Source organism: Diadema antillarum, unplaced genomic scaffold (assembly GCF_040938485.1).
Source record: "Diadema antillarum isolate AM-2024a unplaced genomic scaffold, OU_Dant_1.0 seq00000030_RagTag, whole genome shotgun sequence".
Taxonomy (NCBI): Eukaryota; Metazoa; Echinodermata; class Echinoidea; order Diadematoida; family Diadematidae; genus Diadema; species Diadema antillarum.
This window is the reverse complement of record NW_027271146.1, coordinates 804800-824155: the sequence shown is the minus strand read 5'-3', so window position 1 is coordinate 824155 and position 19356 is coordinate 804800. Positions and strand designations below refer to the sequence as shown.

The 19356-nt window shown below is 37.6% G+C and overlaps 1 protein-coding gene across 1 annotated transcript in view; it reads left to right on the top strand.

Moving 5' to 3' along the window:
* The window catches only part of LOC139725290 (ubiquitin-protein ligase E3C-like), a 32750-nt gene extending 14780 nt beyond the window's left edge, over positions 1 to 17970 (top strand). The window contains exons 11-22 of the mRNA XM_071636379.1: positions 497 to 583; positions 1335 to 1489; positions 3009 to 3232; positions 3924 to 4031; positions 10981 to 11154; positions 12011 to 12152; positions 12586 to 12830; positions 13766 to 13887; positions 14607 to 14697; positions 15149 to 15247; positions 16141 to 16428; positions 17262 to 17970. Of these exons, the coding sequence (XP_071492480.1) occupies positions 497 to 583; positions 1335 to 1489; positions 3009 to 3232; positions 3924 to 4031; positions 10981 to 11154; positions 12011 to 12152; positions 12586 to 12830; positions 13766 to 13887; positions 14607 to 14697; positions 15149 to 15247; positions 16141 to 16428; positions 17262 to 17432 (1906 nt within the window). The 3' untranslated portion in view covers positions 17433 to 17970. The remainder of the gene's footprint in view (positions 1 to 496; positions 584 to 1334; positions 1490 to 3008; positions 3233 to 3923; positions 4032 to 10980; positions 11155 to 12010; positions 12153 to 12585; positions 12831 to 13765; positions 13888 to 14606; positions 14698 to 15148; positions 15248 to 16140; positions 16429 to 17261) is intronic.
* The last annotated feature ends 1386 nt before the right edge of the window (positions 17971 to 19356 follow it).

The window sequence follows — 19356 nt, the reverse complement described above, 5'->3', positions numbered from 1 at the left end:
TGGATGAGAAGACTACTATAGCTTGTGATGTCATATGAGTACAACTACATAAAGAAAGTATAAAGAAAATTCAAGATATTCTCACTTTTCTCACATATTAAAAGAACACTCGACTTCTCTCTTTCAGAAGTCAGGGGAAATAATATCACCCCTAACATAAGTCAGTAACATGTCAAAGAAATGTGCACTTTATTCAAAAAGTCAAGTTTTGTGAAATTCTCTTTTTATTTTCTTTATATTGTTGTACGCAAGTGACATCATACACTGTAGTAGTCTTCTCCTCCAGCAGTGATTGCACAGATACTTTAAAAATTCATAATTTTTGAACGGATTGTCGGATTTTCCCCAAACTTTCACTGATGTGTTCTACTAATATTGTTGCCTTCACTCAATCCACATGTACATGAAGGTGAACTTGTCCTTTAAAGATATAATCTGAATTACCTCGTCATACTTTTGTCAATCTTTAATTACCTCATTATATCTTTGTCTACAGGTTGCTTTATTCACTAGCCATCAACAAGGCCTTCATCAGACATCTATGGTCAACTCTTAGAACAGTTTCATCAATATCTGTCACAGGGTGAGTGAGGGTGCCAAACATAGATTTCCTCCCCCAGCATCTATGACTCGAGCAGAGCTGTTTACCTTTCATTTGATTGCATAAATTAAGTCCAAAATCATGTTGCCTATAAATTTTCACTCAGCAAAGTCCAAAATCATGTTGCCTATAAATCATGAAAGTCTACAAAAATCACTTTTAAAAAAATCAAAAAGTTCTACCAACACACTTTCAGGTCATAAGTACAAATCATGAAGGCACTTCTATCAGTTGTTCACTTTGTCTCAAGAAAGGCAGTGAATGAAAAGTTTAGAAATTTGATGTAAATTGTAAATGTTTTGAGTTGGCTTCTAGATGTTTAGGAGACCTCTGTTTTCAACTGTATTTTCTATATTTTTATGTCATGCTATGATGAGCTGTTGATTTCCATTTCTGTGGTTGAATCAATACCTCAATTTCAATCATGATGAATATTGCTTGGGAATCATGCCAGTGAGGATGACACTTTATTACATTGGATAAATGTTATGGTCAGATTCCAGATGTTATGTGTAGTAATGACCAATGCCATATTGTAAGTTCATAGTAAGTAGACCAGTTTAAAGTAGAGGTAATGTGTATGAAGGAATCTTATACCTGTCATGCACATCTTTGTAATAATGTGAAATTTTCACTCAGCAAAGTCCAAAATCATGTTGTCCTCTACTTCCTATGGACTTGCATGGATGGCAGACTGAGCAATGTTACATTTCTTTATTTTCATCATATGCAGAACCCACATTCCTCTGCTCCAGACGATATCCCGGGGGATAGACCTTCCTACCAGTGACATTAACCGCATCATCCCCCTCCTGTCTGTCTTCTGTTCTCTCTTTGGTCACCTCCTGGTGTCCCTGCATGACTCCGAGTTTTACGGCGAGGATTCTGGTGAGTAGCAACTATCTCCCATCCTCTTCCTTCCTGCTGCCTTCTTTAGAGGGGGTAGTGGTTTTACTGTCCACCTCGGACATGGAAGGTCTTTGATTCAAATCCCAGAGAGATCTGTTGCTTTATAGTGTTTTGTCCCTTTAATGCAATGGTCTGTTAGTAAATGTTCATTTTTTACTGATAGCAACTGATGCCAGTGCCCACTTGGTATGTTTATAGCTGTACGAGTGTATTCGTTTACATGTATGAGACTAGTATCATAGTAAAACCACTGATCAGCTTCACTCCAAGAAGTGGACCTGATTGAGAAGGCTGGAAGCAGAGATTTGTTGCACGTAATAATCACCTACATCTCCAGATATGGCATCTAGAGAGAGAGAGAGAGAGAGAGACAGTCAAACCTGTTTACACAACGATCGCCCAGGGAAAACACTTGATGAGGTTGCTGCAGCCAGGTGACCATCATCGACAGGTTTCATTGGTAGCCATTACAATAGACATTTTCAGTGTCCCATATGAGTATATTTATACCATGATGCTCACACATGTACACACCTATAAAAAGTCATCATGTTAGCTAAACACTCTGCTCCTTCAAAGGATCACCAGTGGCTTAGTAACAAATAGATGTAACTGGCATTTGTTTGATACAATGACCTAAGAAGGCCATAGTGATCTGGTTGCTTGGCAGTCACTGTGCACACTTTTCAGTCATCCCATTTTCCTCAAACTTTCACTGATGTGTTCTACTAATATTGCTGCATTCACTCAGTCCACACATATATCTCGTTGAACTTGTCCTTTAGATCTAAACTTCCCCTGTTTTACTCCAAGTTACGTTGGAGTCATGCTGGCTAAAGATGATACCATTACAACTCTTACTGATGTAATGCTAAGACAATGAGGTGTAGAGTCTCTGAGACGATTTACTCAAAGTTTGCCTTCATGCATAGTTTGTACATTTATTCAAACAGTTGTTGCACACACCATGCAGAAGAGGTGTACTCTATTGGTCAAACAATAAACACTCTTTATAACCTTAGAAAGTGCTAAACATGCTAAACAGGCTTTGGTCTTCTGTTTTATATTAGCAATTGCACCAATATTGGTATACAAACAGCATTGACAATAAAAGGGATTGTATAGTTTAGTTGAGACCTAACTTCAGGTTTCCAACATTTTTTGGTGAAATAATGAGAAGAGGATGTAATTTCAATGGGAATCCAATGTTTCTTTGATGGAAATTGGTTATGAAATGGCTGAGTTATCCAAAACAGAGCGATCCTAATAAAATCGCTTTGTTTTGCTTTGTTTTTGGATGATGTCTCGGCCATTCCAAAGCCGATTTTCATCAAATAAACTTTGAATTCCTCTTAGAATGGTATGCTCTGTACTATTTTATAAGTGGTTTCTTGATATCTCACCAAAAGTTAAAAGCCCAATCCTCATATCCACCAATGCTATACCATCCCTTTAAGGCCTAGTATGTGATAAATATCCCTGCCTCTGTTGTCTGTAGACCCAAATAAGATGAGTCTGATGCCCTTCAGTCTTGAGGAGCTGGTGCACATGAGTCTGGCCCTAAGGAATGCTTGCCTTGGGATGGTGGAGCTGGCTTACCCTGAGACCACTCCCTCGGTCACCTCTGAGTACTCTCTGGCCATGGCCAGTGTAGGGGTCAGACGGAGACTAGACCCCAAGAAAGCTGAGAAAGTCATGGCTACTTGGCTCTATGTCTTCAAGGTGGGTATGAATCTAGTTTGCAGGCGCAAACCCTTGTTTGTTGTAAAGGAGTCTGCGCCAAGACTACTACATGAGCCACCCTGGCACTGTCCCGTAGGCCCAGTGTTGTAGCTTCTCCCTTGTTGGGAGAGGCTGCAAGTGCCAGGATGGTGCATGTAGTAGTCTTGTGCGCAGACTCCTTTACTACCAACAAGGGTTTGTGCATGCAAATTAGTATGAATCGGTCAATGTCAGTGAGTTTACTCTTGTGGTCTGTGCGTTGTATATGAATGAAAAAGAGATATAATGATCAGTATATTGGCTCACCACTATTGGATAAGCAGTTTTCCGCAGCTTTTTTTTTTTCTTCTTCTTCTTTTTTTTTTTACGTGAAGAAGTGAGAAAATACACTCTTCAAATGAGGAATTGAGTAATATTTATCATTTCAGTATGAAATGAATATGTATGTGAGATATATTGTCGACTTTCACCAGATTTGATGATTTTTGTGTGTAACCTTTACTGGACCAAATTCAAACTCTTCCTCAATTTTTGTTGTCTTTAATTCTTGTATTTAATATCTAGGTATTTACAGTTACAATCAGTTATTATTCTCCTGTGAATCAAGAAATGCTAGTGATGGAAAAAGGACATGAATGAAATTTAGTAGTAAAAGACCGATTTGCTCTGCATTTTTCTCACTTGACCACAGGTCACCACCCAGCTGGTCAAGCAGCTACATGCCAGGGACATCCGACGGCCATTCTGTCCCCTGAATCACTGGCTAGCACCAAATGTCCACGTCTATGCAGATCAGAAGGTATAGCTACTGCTAGATACAGCGCCATGCGTTGACTTTTTTTTTTTCAGGGGCTTCTCCTCCCCCAATACTTTGGCAGTATTTCCTTTAACTGGTAATGTACCACAAAGAATAATGCATGCCTTCATGACATGAAAAAGTCCATTTTATGTTGCTACTCGCTGCGTTTTGTTTTTCTGACAGTGAATCAAACTAGCTGCCCTTGTTTTTAGTCTTTCAAAAGTTCTGGAAATCTTCCAATTTCCACACAGGATTTCAAAATGTCTTCTCTGTACCATATGGCCATTTTTACAATCAGTGGTGTAAAACACAGTGTTGGCACTAATTGGTGTATAACTTTCTTATACACTGACAGATATGCATTATTTTTTCTCATAAACTTACCACCCACAGTGTCTACCTTGGGTACCTTAATGAACTTTCCTCTCTTTTTCTTTCAGATGTGGCAGGCACTTACATGCTTGAAATCCAACACATTTGGTGTACTCACTCTGACATAGTATTTTTGTCAGAGCTAGCATATTAAATTGTTTATTCCTTTTCATTATTTTTGTTGCTGTTGTGATAGACAGGTATCCAACATTAAGAACTATTATGTTTACCAGGTTCTGCTTTGTCTTCGTTAGATACTGAAATTGTCCAAACTTTATGTTTCGGAGGTGACATTTTCCGTTAACAATTAACCCCTCTTTTGAGTTAGCTCTTGTTCACAATTATAAAATTCAACTTTGCTAATTTCCATCAAAACAGAATAGTAATCAATCTGACTTAACTTTGATCCAAAGATTATTTAATTCAAATAACTTATCATTTTTTGGTGAGCGTTTATAAATTTATGTAACTTTTCCGTTAACATTTCTGTCACCTCCGAGACAACGGATTTATGCATTTAATTTTTTTATTCTTGACATCAGTTATACATTACATTTGCAAAAATGTAACATATCCCCTCACATTATCTCTGAAGGAAGGTAGTAGGAATATAGCCTGTTGTTTTCATTTCGGAGCAATTTACAATTTTCCGTTAACACTTGTCACCTCCGAAACACTTGTCACCTCCGAAACAACAAGCATATTATATTTGATAATTTCTTGAAGACAAAGCAATTTTGTTTGATTCTGCCCAATTGACAGGAATCTCTTTTGGATGACAATAGTAATATGGCAACAGGAAGTGAGAATTTTCTAGGGATTAAAAAAAGATCCAATAAAAACTAAAAATTACTGTTTCGGAGGTGACAAAACACTGTTAACAAGATTTTTTGTTCATTTCTGTTGAAGAGAAACCATATCATGTACACCAATGGTTTCATTTATTTTAGTAACATAAGTCTCAAAGTGAAGAAATCAACTACCACACTCTCACTCTTTTTTTTTATTATGCCTCCGCCACGAAGTGGTGCCGGAGGCATTATGTTTTCGGGTTGTCCGTCCGTCCGTACGTCCGTACGTCTGTACGTCCGTACGTCCGTACGTCCGTCCGTCCGTACGTCCGTCCGCTTTCGTTTACGCGATAACTTGAGTAATATTGACGTAAATTCTACCAAACTTGGTCCAAGTATGAAGTATGATGGGGCAATTAGCTGATTAGATTTTGGGTGAAATCCGTTAAAGGTCAAAGGTCAAAGGTCAAGGTCAAATCATGAAATTGTATCCGTTTACGCGATAACTCAAGACTGGATCGAGCAAATTTCACCAAACTTTGTCGGAGAATGATGTGTGATGGGACAATTACTTGATTAGTTTTTTAGTGAAATCGGACTGAGGTCAAAGGTCAAAGATCAAGGTCAAATCCTGAAATTTATCTGTTTATGTGATAACTCAAAACTGGATGAAGCAGCTTTCACCAAACTTGGTCCAAAGATGATGTATGATGGGACAATTAGTTGAGTAGATTTTAGTGACATTGGCAAGAGGTCAAAGGTCAAAAGGTCAAGGTCAAATGCTAAAAATGTTGCTATTTCCCCAATATCTATGCAATGCCTTAAGGTATTTTCTTGAAACTTGGTGTAGACATGTACTACTGCATAAAGATTCTCCAGAGAGAGTTTCATGTCATAAGGTCAAAGGTCAAAAGGTCAAAGGTTAGGTGAAAATGTTGTAATATCACTTTTCTCACAAATGGTTCAATGTATCTTCATGGAACTTGGTACATATGCATGTACTGACTGGCAGAGATTATCTAGGGAATTTAGGGACATAGGTCAATAGTCATGGGGTCAAAGGTCAAGGTCAACTCCTCAATATTTTACTATTTCCCTCATACACTAGTATATGAAATGCTTGCATTATTAGTTTTCAAACTTAATTTAATACATGCATTACCTAATGGAGATTCTCCAGGAAATTTCCAGCCAGAATGTCAAAGGTCAAAGGTTAAGGGTCAAAGGCCAGGTTTCAATGCCCCCCCCCCCCCAAAAAAAAAAAAAAAAAAAAAAAAATCTATTTTGTACTGTAATTGCACTCTTTATTCATACCTTGGAAATTACTCAGTGCATAAACTTATAAAAGGGTCCGTCAGAATTCAAGTAAAAGTTTTCAATTCCCCAAATATGTGTACCTGCACTCTTCGACAATTACAGCAAACCCAGTACAAGGAAAGTGAACATTCGAGTCATTTCTGACAAACCTGTCATATCAATATTTTGCCAGTTATGTGAAACTGTCATGGATCATACATTGTGAAGACATTGTACTATATGCCTATTGGGAGAATCATGCATTATGGCGGAGGCATCAGTCGCCATAGCGACATTTCTAGTTGCTAGACTGTACGTTTTAGGGCAAATTTACATTTTTTCACTTTTTTTAACAATGAGAATGCACAAAATACACCCTTCTGTTGTATATATAATATTGTAATCAAGATCATTTCTCCTGCTTTAGTTAAGTAAACATATAGATGCTTTCATCTTAGAAGCTTGATTTCCAACAAGCAATTTAGTTGTGAAGATTTACCAATCACAGCTTTCCATGTAGGTTGCTTTTTCTTGTGTTTCGGAGGTGACATTGTTTGTTAACACCATATTGTTATGTGATAGTGAAAGGCAAGACTTCAGTTCCTTTTCACTATCTATTAACATTTTCTAATACTTTTAATATCTACAAAATCCTCACAAAAGAAGTGACTTGTTTATACATAGCTCACCAGAATTCCCTTGATACCAAAGTGATACATGTGGCAGTTCATGCATGCCCTAGTCCACAATCATTAAAAAAAAGAATAAAAAAAAAAATCATCAAATAATCAAACTTCACAAAAAGGCCACATGCCTATAGCTGGTGCACAACTTGTTCTTGAATTCTTAGTTGTTGTTTTTCCACGTACAATGTGGTAATCATAAACAAAAGTATGTGATTTTTTTTTTTTAATATGACAATAATTATTACATTTTCCAAGTTGAACCAACTGTTTATGACATTGTATTTTTTAAAGATTATTCAAGTTATGTGACATCTAAAGTGAACAGAGGAACAAGTCCTGAGGACTGGAAAGGGAAAGATAAAAAAAACAAGATTTGTAGTTCTATTTCAGTATAATTTTGATGAGGTGTTTACAGTACCTTGTTTTGTTATTATGTTTTATCTCAGAATTTGGCTTTAAGTACTGGAATTTCAAGGAAAAGAAAATAGTTTCTTAAAGGACAAGTCCACTTTCATATACATGTGGATTGAGTGAATGCAACAACATTAGTATAACATATCATTGAAAGTTTGGGAGAAATTGAACAATCCATTCAAAAGTTATGGGTTTTTTAAATATCTGCGCAGTCACTGCTGGATGAGACGACTACGACAGTGTATGATGTCACATGCATACAACGATATAAGGAAAATATAAGTGAATTTCACAAAACTTTACTTTTTGAAAAAAGTGCACATTTTTTCAACTTGCTCTGATGTATTTTAGGGCAATATTATTCACCCTGCCTTCCAAAAGAGAGAAGTCATGTGTTCTTTTGTTATGCAAGAAAAGTGAAAATACAGAATGTTGAATTTTCTTGATACTTTCTCTATATCCTTGTACACATGTGACATCACAAGCTATAGAAGTCTTCTCATTCAGCTTTGACTGAGCAGAAACTTTAAAAATCCATAACTCTGGAACGGATTGCCTCACTTTCCTCAAACTCTCACTGATGGGTAAATATTGCTATATTTACTCAACCCTCATGTCTATTGAGGCGAACTTGTCCTATTCCAGTTTCGGTCCCTTATAGGTTTATTTGAGACCAGTTTGTGTCCGGGACCTTCTGTGAAGTTGATGGGGAAAATTGCTGAACAAAAACAAATTTTCCCCTCAAGTTCACAGAAAAGCATTATGCTGCTCTCTTCAGCTGGGAAACACAAACTGTTGTCTTAACCAAACTTTAAAAACCTGTTAAAGATTAGTATGAATTACAATCTCAACAAAATATGAGCTGGTATCTATTATCATGAAAGAGAATAAACAAACAAAATAACAAGTAAGAACTGAAAGAAAGAGCTTATATTTGAAAATTAAAGCCATGAGGAAAGACATGAATGTTCACTAAATAGTTAACACCTGAGAAGTTGGGTTGTCTCTGTGTTGTGTCACCCCAAAAACAATAAAATGGTTTTTCTTATCTTATACTTTTTACTCTCAAAAGTGACTGTTAAATATGCATGATTTGCAGGTAATTTTCAATCAATTCAAAATGATATGTAAAATATGTTTTAGTAATGTCAACAGTTTAAATGAATCTGGTGTATAAAAAATTTATCCCAGATGAACCAAACACCTTTCACCAGTATTATAACATTTGTATGGTGGCTATCAAGGATGATGAAGAATTCATGAACATCCTTGAATTAATCTATTTATAAAACTATGTGCAAACAAAAACGTACACAAGTCAAATAAGAATTTTTGCTTTTGGTATTCATACCGTATGTCCCCGCCAAAAAATTACAGTGGTATCCTCCTCCGCAATGATAACTTTAAAGATAGTGAATCAATCTAAAATACAATGTGAGGGATTGAAACTTTAACTCATTGCCCACGCCTTACAGAAAACCCCATTAAATTTGCTTCAAAGGTCAAAGAGAATTTAGGATTTTTGTAGAGCATGTGAGGAATCCCTTCCCTCCAAGTTCTGCAAGTGTTTACACATTAACATGCAGTTCCAAGAGCATCCAAGTGCTAAACTTGGAAGAATCAGACTCCTGACATCCTTTATAACAATCCACATTTCTTTGAGATCACGTAACCAAATTGACTGGGGCATTCTGCAAAATAGAGCTAAGATGTTATGATTTAAGACCCCAAAGTAGACTTTAGCTGATTTAATCATATTGGGTGCTATCAATGCAAAAGTCTAATTGCAAATTTTTTTTTGGGGACATACTATATGAATACATGAACACAATGTTAACATTGAATGTCACCTCCGAAACAAAGTTATTCTTCCCTGGTGTTGCGGAATAAAATATTCTGAGAGTAAAGAAACATTACTGAAATGATCTTACACCCTCATTTCAATTTAAGGTAGAAAATGGAATGCCATGTTTCTTCGGGTTACAATATCTAGTTTATGTCCGTTGTATTCTTACTGTAAATTAATATTTTAAAACAATGTTAACATTGAATGTCACCTCCGAAACGAAGTGATTCTTCCCTGGTGTTGTGGAATAAAATGTTCTGAGAGCAAAGAAACATTACTAAAATGATCTCACACCCTCATCTCAAGTTAAGGTAGAAAATGGAATGCCATGTTTCTTAAGATTTCAATATTTAGCTTACATCCTTCGTCCAATTGGAAGGCAAACTACCGGTACCCGTGCTAATTAATGAAGTGTATTTAACACACTTGTTCTGTGTGGTTTATCTGCTTGAAACAGGAGTTAATTTCTTGTTCTCGAGTTATAATTATTAGAAACATTGATAAAAAGAAGAAGTTTTTGTGTTATTCTCACTTATTCTCAAAAAAAGTGAGTGTTAATATTAATGTCACCTCCGAAACATTCTAATATGTTAACTGTCACCTCCGAAACATCCATGTGTGAAAAATCCAAGTTTTAAAGAAATGATTGGAATTTCATTTAACCTACATAGGAAGGTAGCCCTTCTTAAAGACTTGTCATAGTAAGAGTTTGACCTGGCCTGCCCTCCAATAAATAGTTGAAATCTTAAAAATTACATGTCAATTGGTATTTTTAGCAAAAATTTATAAATCTCATGTATTTTTTTTTTAATTCACTTTTTATTCAACCCCCAAATAGTTTTGATTCACAAACTATATATTGTTGTTAGACATATAAACTTTGCATGGTGAAGTTTGACTACAGAGTTTTGTCAATATGGTGCAATTCATGAAAGCAAAATTTTGCTTAAATTTACTTCAGGTGCCAGGGTTTTCCTTAAATTACACCAATAACCCTTCAGCTTTAAGGTCTGAAATGTTATTTTTTCAAAAATTTGAATACTTTCAAACAGGAATCAAACAGAATAACGAAAAAATATTTTGTTTGAAATTTTGACCCTCCGAGTACAAAAGTTACACCACTGATCGTAAAAAAGGCCATATGACATTACGTGTATTTTGGCAATTGCTGAAAACAATTGCTGAGGTACATGCTCTGTCAGGGTTGGATGTAGATGCCATACTACAATGTTGCAGGCCACCACTAGACCTGTGAATGTTAGGTTGTTTTTACAATCAAACTGTCCAAATCAAATTGTATAATGAAGAGGTGAGGTTGGATGTATTCAAGTCACTTCTGATGAAGCTCTGAGAGTATTTGTAAGCAGTTGACCATGGGATGTACTGTAAAGGTAGTAATGGGCATGTAGTGCCTTGCCCATTAGCACAATCACTTCTAGCAAGGGACTTGAACCAGTGACCTCAAGATTGAGCCCCTAATGATCTCAACCACCGAGCCTTAACAGTTCTTTGATTGATACTATCAATGCTTCTCCTTCTACCAGTCTCGTGGAGTGAGGGGTCATGGGGGTAGGATGTATCGCCCCAGACGACTCCAGCTCCTAGCCCAGCCCAATCCAGATGATGAAGAGGGACCACCACCGTCCACCCACATGGCACGAAGACTGGTCATCTTGGCTGAGCTTCCTTTTGTCATCCCTTTTGAAGAAAGAGTGCAGGTAGAGTGTTTGTTATCTTGTATAGTAAAGCTGTCAGGATTTAGTACAGGTAGAGTGTATGTTACCTATTAAGGCATTTATATAAAGGCATCTTACAGAAATGCCAAAATAGTTGAGTATTTTCATTTTGTAATTTTTAACAAGTGTTCGATCAGTATGCCATCTCATTTGCTGGAAAGGTATATTTGTTTTTTGTTTTTTTAATTTATTTATCTTTTTTTTTTTCTCTCTCTCTCTCTTTTGCTGTGAACATGATAAGATCTTAGACCTGAAGAAAGTAGAATCAAGAATGTCTACCAGATCATAATCTGTCGTGAACTTAAACAATTTTGGGAACATTAGTTCTCTGTGCATATGAGCTTGTAGAATACTGTTTCTCCTCCAACACTATCTGAACTTGCTTTGTTTGATTGAGGTCTGTGAGGTCAGTGACTTCTTTAAGCTGCTAGTATAGACAAACTTGCCAATAGGACCTTCAAATGTTGTAATGCAAAATACTCTCTGTGGATGGGTAGTTCCTACACAATTGTCCAAATGCATTTAAAAAATAGTCTGCCAGAAATGTTAGTGGAACTTTTCTTCAGGTGTGCAACATTTGCTCCTGCGGCAATTGCTTCGCTCTCATTTTCTCCAAGGACTTTAATAAGGTTGTGATAGCGTTTTAGATTTAGTTTGATGTAAGGATTAGGATTAGGGTAAGGGTTATGTTTGTAGGTAGAGTTTATGTATGGCTTAGCATGTTGCTATTTTGTGGGAGCAATTGTCGCAGGAGCAAAAGCCATGGAACCCGTCTCTTCAGACAGCCAGTCTCTACAAGAGTTGTAATAAGACATCTGTTGTGCTTGGTGTCCATTAGGTATTCCGTGAGTGGGTAGCAGCTGACAAACAGGAATCTCAGGGAGACTTTGCTGGTTTCCTCCCAGGGAAGAGCATCGACATCATCGTCAGGAGGAACTACATCTATGAGGATGCCTATGACAGACTGCGTCCAGAGAATGGTGGGTATATCAAACATTTGCACCGATCACCTTATGGTAGCCGTGTAGGTCTGGGTTACTATTTGTTTGTTTCTTTGTAAAGTGATGGTTAGCCTGTTTGAACCTGTGAACCCTTTTTAAGTGAAGATAGTTGACTTCTGTCAGTTTTATGCTATACTTTGCCAATTTTTCCTGTCAATTTTGTATTTTGTATTTCAGCTAATACTGCTTTGTGTCAACAGCTCTGTTACTCTAATCAAATGATAAGCTATCATGATATTTATGATAGTATGAGTTAATGTCATTAGTGCTCATCATTTGAAAGTGATTAAAAGAAAGCTGAGTGAGATTCTAGGGTACTAAATTGAATTGATCAGGCATATGTGATAATCTTAACAAGTTTTGGTTTTATGTTTGTAAACCGCTTTGATTGATTGATTGTTTGTTCCTACAGAGCCTGACTTAAGGAAAAAGTTACGGGTGACCCTGAAGAATGCCCAGGGACTGGATGAGGCTGGCATCGATGGCGGAGGCATCTCTCGCGAGTTCCTCTCGCAGCTTTTGCGGACGGCCTTTGACCCCAACAGGGGATTTTTTAAGACCACCACCGATGAGCTGCTGTACCCCAGCCCTCAGTCGGCGTACCTACTGGAAGATTTCACCAAACATTATTACTTCATTGGTAGGATGATGGGAAAGGTGAGCTGGGTACTTTAGTGAAATGTCCCATGAAGGATACAATATGTAGATGCAAAACTTAGTTTATATAAGTGGTGGTATTGAAATGCTGTGTTAATGCAGTGTGGAGATCATACTTAAGCCAGATCCATGCATGGTGTCATCTCTGAATAATGGTTTAAGCCATTCTACAAGAATTATAGCCTTTTGTTGTTTAGGTCAATTAATTTGGAATGAGATAGAATGTGATGCAGGAAGCAGAATGCTGAAAGTTTTAGATGGTCTTGATGTTCCAATAGAATAGATATCTTATCATTCCATTAGAAGAGAAATGCTGAAGGAGATGGTATTTGGAGTAACCCTAATCAGGCCGGGCTTTTTTGGCTATGCTAAAACCGGAGGGGGGCGGATTCCCAACCCCCGAGATCTCGGCCATCAGAGGTGTGATCGCGACGAAATTTGTCATGCGTGACACCCACATCAAAATCTACAAGATTGTGTCAAAAGATTTTTTGAAACAATCAATATTAATTTTGATTAATTAATTATGCAAATTCAGCAAAAGATCATATTTTAGCCTAATTAAAAGCATTGAGAGTCTCTTTTTTAATTTGTATATCTGTTTGAGCGAAACGTCGAGGGGGGGGGGCAGATTCTGCCCCCCCCCCCCCCCTTTAGGGTTAAAGGGAGGATGTACATGCATGTGTAGTTTCCTAAATACTTTGGATATTCTTGTCACTAAAGATTCAGTTGAACTCTGTAAGTGACCTTTGACTAGTCTGATTATTCAGGCAGACCCTACTCTGTTTAGTGGATGTTTAGATCCCATATCAATTCATAAGATTATTTTCATGCAGATCCCGTAAGAGAGCCTGCTTATTAAGGTCCCTCATCGCTCCATTTATGTGTACAGGTCTATGAGAATCTGTTGATGAGATGTCTCATTATTCACACAGATCCTCTACGAGAATCTCTTGGTTGAGATCCCCTTTGCAAGCTTCTTCCTCTCCAAGATTCTCAGCCGTCACTCCAACGTAGACATCCATCATTTGGCCTCCCTCGACCCTGTCATGTACAAGTGAGTTCAGACTTGGCTTCTGGTCATGTGACCACGTAGGGGATATTCAAATATTTGTAAGTTTGTAAGCTACAAAGCAATAACACTTAACTGGTACTACTCAGAGATATTGACAAATCTCTCAGTTGGTTACCTAAAAAAGTAGAAAAGCTTAATGTTTTCCTCTCAGGGATAATCAAATGTCTCTTGGTTTATACAAATAAAAGCACTAGCTACCAATGTCACTAGCCATTAATCAGTTGACCTGAAAAATAGACAAAGATAAGTACAGATGATAAATTGTTGGTAGCGTGACATTGTAAGTAAAAATGTGATGTTACCTGTAGGCCTGATCTATCATATGATATGAATCTAGCTTCAAAGCAATTCATCATTGTGAATTTGAAAGACACGTTAAGAATCATGAAAGCCCTCTCAAATAAAATTTCAAAGTTTCTACAAATACTTTCAATTCTGCCCTCCCCAAAATAATTACATTTTTAAATGTCACTAGCATGTGACAAAATTCAGCTCAAACTTTTGATGGATGAAGCTGTGAGGAGTAACGATGTCATCAGATTTCTGTATTGTTTGATTTGTTTAGATATGCATTGCTTCTTCAAGTAATGTCAGGAGATGAGGTTCTGGTTAATTTAGCTGCTGAAAATTGGAGCTAAACATAGAGGTTGTGTTGCTGTAATGTAAAAGTCTTAATGTTGTTCTTCCATTCGTTTCTCCAGGAACTTACTTTTCCTGAAGCATTACAAAGATGATGTCACAGACCTGGATCTGACCTTCACAGTCATGGACAATGAATTTGGGGAAGCCCAGGTAAAATTGGGTGCAGCATCAGATTCTTTGTGTATATTCTTCACATTTCTCCATTAAAACGCTAATGCCTAAACAATCTATGAGTTTTATAGGTAAGATAGATATGAGTCTTCATTTGCACTTTTGCCTTGGATATATTAATCCTAAGATCCTACATTCATGAAGCTAACTGCTTCCAGAAGCTTATTTTATAACTATTGAAGAAACTGGCTGTTTAATTGGCTTATATGCAATTTTGTCAGGAGCCGCCTTAGCCAACAATGTATTTAGAAGTATGTATGTAAATTGTGCAGACATCTCTTTATCATGTGCTAATCTGTAAGTAGAATTGTAGCTCATAAAATGATGATGCTCACTGGAGATACTGCAATGTTGTGAGAACAGTCTTTTGATGAAAGAAAATTCAGTTGAATGTTATAAGTTTGTCACTTTTCACCTTGTCAATTGTCAGGTCCATGAGCTGAAGCCAGGTGGGGCCGAGATCCCAGTGACAGCAGCAAACAGGATAGAATACATTCATCTCATGGCGGACTTTAGACTTAACAAACAGGTGAGATGGCATGGAAATAACTCTCTCTGGAAGATGTCATGGTAACAGAGCAATATGATGCAGACTTGGGATGTTTCTTTAATGTGATAATTCACAGGAGTAGTGTCACTCAAGGTGTAGCATTACCAGAGTTAAGTGGTAAAGAAGTGTGGTGTCACTCAAGGTGTAGTATTACCCAAAGTGTAGCATTACTCAAGGTGTGACATTACCAAAGTGTAGTGGTAAGAAAGTGAAGTGTCACTCAAGGTGTAGCATTACCACAGTATAGGGGTAAAGAAGTGTGGTGTCACTCATGTGGCGACAGTACAGAAGTGCAGCGTTGCAGTAGTTTCATAGCACAGAAGTTTAGCATCACTTGTGTGTGTTAGCACAGAGGTGAAATGTAGTGATACAGGAATGATTTGTAACCCAAGTTTAGTAGCATGGAAATGCAGTGTCACTCAAGTGCCATGGCACTGAAGCGCAGTCTCACCCAAATAAGGTGGTGCAGAAGTGTTGTGTCATTGAAGTGTGGTTAGTGAGAAGTTAATGTCATGTGAGGGTGGTATTAAAGACATGTTGTTGAATGAGTGTGGTGGTAGAAAAATCTCTCATTGTATGGTAAATCATAGAGGTGTAGTGGCATGTTCACAGGACATATTTTGGACATATGGTCATTTTGGATAAGATTTTTACAAGGCGTACAGGAATTGTGTGGAAGATTTCTGACGTAAAGATGTGATGTTAAAAGCTGTGTGTGGAAATTTTGTGTACAACAATGTGAAAGCTTTGTGGTTAGGTGTTGCGTACATTACAGGGCAAAAAGTTGTATGAAATAGAAACTGTGTCAGTCACTATAAACTGGAATCCATATGAGTTTTCATACAAACCAAATGTTTTTGCTTCCCCGCCAGATTCGACCCCATATCCTGTCCTTTCGTCAGGGTCTAGCCGATGTCATCGACCTGGAATGGCTGCGGATGTTTGACCACCAGGAGCTGCAGGTCCTCATCTCTGGCGCCTCGATGCCCATCGACGTCGACGACCTCCGCCAGCACACAAACTACTCTGGTGGCTATAAGGATGACAGCCCTGTAATTAAGAACTTTTGGAGGGTGGTAACCAGCATGACCAACGCCCAGCGACGTCACCTCCTGAAGTTTGTCACCAGCTGCTCTAGACCGCCTCTCCTTGGGTTCAAGGTGGGTCTTGACCCCTCCACTATCATTCACAAGAGTTTCTTGAATTTTCTTCCTGATTTCTCTTTTTTTTTTGGGGGGGGGGGGGGAGGGGGAGGAAGAATTTTCTTTCCAAAACAAAAAGCTTGATATCTTGATGTGTATTTTTATCTGTTGTGTTTGAGTTGTTGTGTCAGTGTGTACCACTATTTGCCACCATCTGCTTCACATTATTGTGTGTGACAGACGCTTTTGTCACACGCTGGCATTACAGATACAATACACGATATTAATAACGATACAGGTCAGAACTTTAAGATGTGATTAGAAAGAGAAATGCATCTTTACACACTTAATAGCCATGATCACAGTGGCAAAACTGTGCGCTCAAAGTTTTGCCAGTCTGCTGCTTACGCCCAAAAACTTCTCATGAAACTCCTTGCAAAACTTCCCACTCAAATTAGGAAAATTTCCCCAAACCCCACAAATCTTCTCAAAGTTTGTGCAGTCTGAATGCTTCCAGCTGATTGTGATTTACATTAATATGCATTGTTATGTAGCACATGTTGCACATATGCAGCAGTGACCCTAACTTTGAGAACTGAAACTTTGAGAAGTTTGGCTACTAGGATGAATGGATGTAAAAGCTTCACATAGAGTTCTTAACCCGTTGAGGACAAGTCTGGAGTATACTCAGGCAGGGGTCTATGGGAAATGCAATCTTTAGCAAAATCAGCCCATCCTCAACGTGTTAAAGTTGAACTTTGAGAAGTTTTGCCAGTGTGACCATGACTACAGGCTGCTTTTTGGCTAAAGTCAAAGATTGGTGATCTCTTCCTTCCTTGTCATTCAACCAGGAGCTGTACCCAGCCTTTTGTATCCACCATGGAGGCAGTGAGTCCGGCCGACTACCAACAGCCAGCACCTGTATGAACCTCCTCAAGCTGCCCGAGTTCCATGATGAGAAGACACTCCGTGAGAAGCTGCTCTATGCTATCGAGTCTGGGGCTGGCTTCGAACTCAGCTGAGAGCAGAGGAAACATGGACTGATTTATTTCATGATGTGTGATGGTGCTACTGTCCTGATCTCCACAGCAAGTTGGTAATTTGGAAGCCGTCTGCGGGCGATCTCTTAGGATGAACAAAGCAGGACAAGAATTCCATATGCTAGCTAGTGGTTTGATGTAACGGCCTAAAATGATGATGGACTGATCAGACTGTAGCCCCATACTCCATACCAATGCTTCATCAAAAAGACTGGGCTGGTAGTGACAAAGAAACTCATCCCCATTGATGGATATTTCAGTGGATGACTGCAGAGAGAGCAGATGAGAGAACAAGGAAGGCAGGCCAGAGAGGTCTGTAAGCTGATATATACTGGCTCCTAGATGGAAGTGGAGGAAAACTTGCAATGAGGTTCAGATCAACCTACAAATGTAAAAGAGCTCCTTTCTGGCTGAGGGATCTAGTGTGATGTATTCTTCATTGAGTTCACAATTGTACAGAAACAAGTATGTAAAAAAAAAAAAAAAACATACAAACTCCAGTAATCTTTGTACCATGGCTTACCGAAATCATCTTGTATATCAATAAAGTGAACATATAGTTATATGGCACTGAGCTTGCAAGTATATTGAATGAACTGTGTCATGCTCTCGAAAAGACATAATGGGCAATTCCGCGGTTAGTAACGTTACATTTGAACAAATTCAGATATTTGTTTTTACTACTAAATTACCATTTATTCATTTCAAGTCAAAATTATGTCAAAAACATGTTCATCCTTCCCAGGTTTATGATACAGAAAAGAATGAATACAATCCATGAAATATTAGAATTGCTATGGCAGCTTAAAGGGCAGGTTAGTAACGTTACGAAAAAAGGACATGACAAAAAAATCAATGTCTTGTAACAAAAAGTGTGCAAAAATTCAAGTTACTTCAAACAAAGTGTTGCATTAATTTTAATTATTGCATCATGACAAATGTTCACACAAAGTTTTTGAGCAGTTCGACCAATTATTTTTTAGCTAGACCCCCAAAAGCATGGTTAGTAACGTTACGGTTAGTAACGTTACATTTGTCCGGAGTAATTCCGCAGGTCATTTCACCCTTTTGTAATTGACAAAATGTCACATGACTTCTGGAGTATTTAAATGTATTCATCTTTTACCCATTAGCAAAACTTTGAGGAAAAAATTTCAAAGGAACCCACTGTAATTTGCATTTAAGTGAATTTCAGCATCCCCAGTCCCACATGTACATTTTAAATGATGGTTTTAGATCTCGCGAAATCAATAAATACGAAAAATAAAATCTACTGAATTTGAAAGACCTTAATGATTGGTGAACATCCATGGCATTAGTTGGTACCTAAATTAAAGAGTAAGATAAAGAGGCACATTTCTTTTATCCATGTCATGTCCACCTAACTGCGGAATTGCCCATATGCTTAAGACATGTTTATCATATTGAAACGTGTACTTATGTGATTAGATGACATGAACATATATCAGGTTTATATTGAATGTTGATTCATATTGGAATTATTTTGATTTGTCTATGAAATCAATAAATTGATGTGTAGGGGATTGGGAAAGTCATATATAATAACAATTTTGATTAAAATTTTACTTTCATTTATTTGATATCTCTATTCAGTAGGTTATGATTCTACAGTGCAATGGAATAGGGCCTATGTACCAAGTTATGGGGTATTCTGTGTGTACAGTGAAATGGTTAGCAAGTATAATGCATTTGGATGTCGAATTTTGAATTGATTTATGCAACATGCCTTGAAATTCTCTAACATACAACTTTGTGGCACATTGAAAAATATGTGTGTTGAATGTCTACAGGTGTTGGTTTCTAACTTACACCTGTTTGCATTGTCCGAGGTTGAGTGTATTATCAAATTGATAAGGAGCATGTGGCCAGTTAATGAGACAGAATA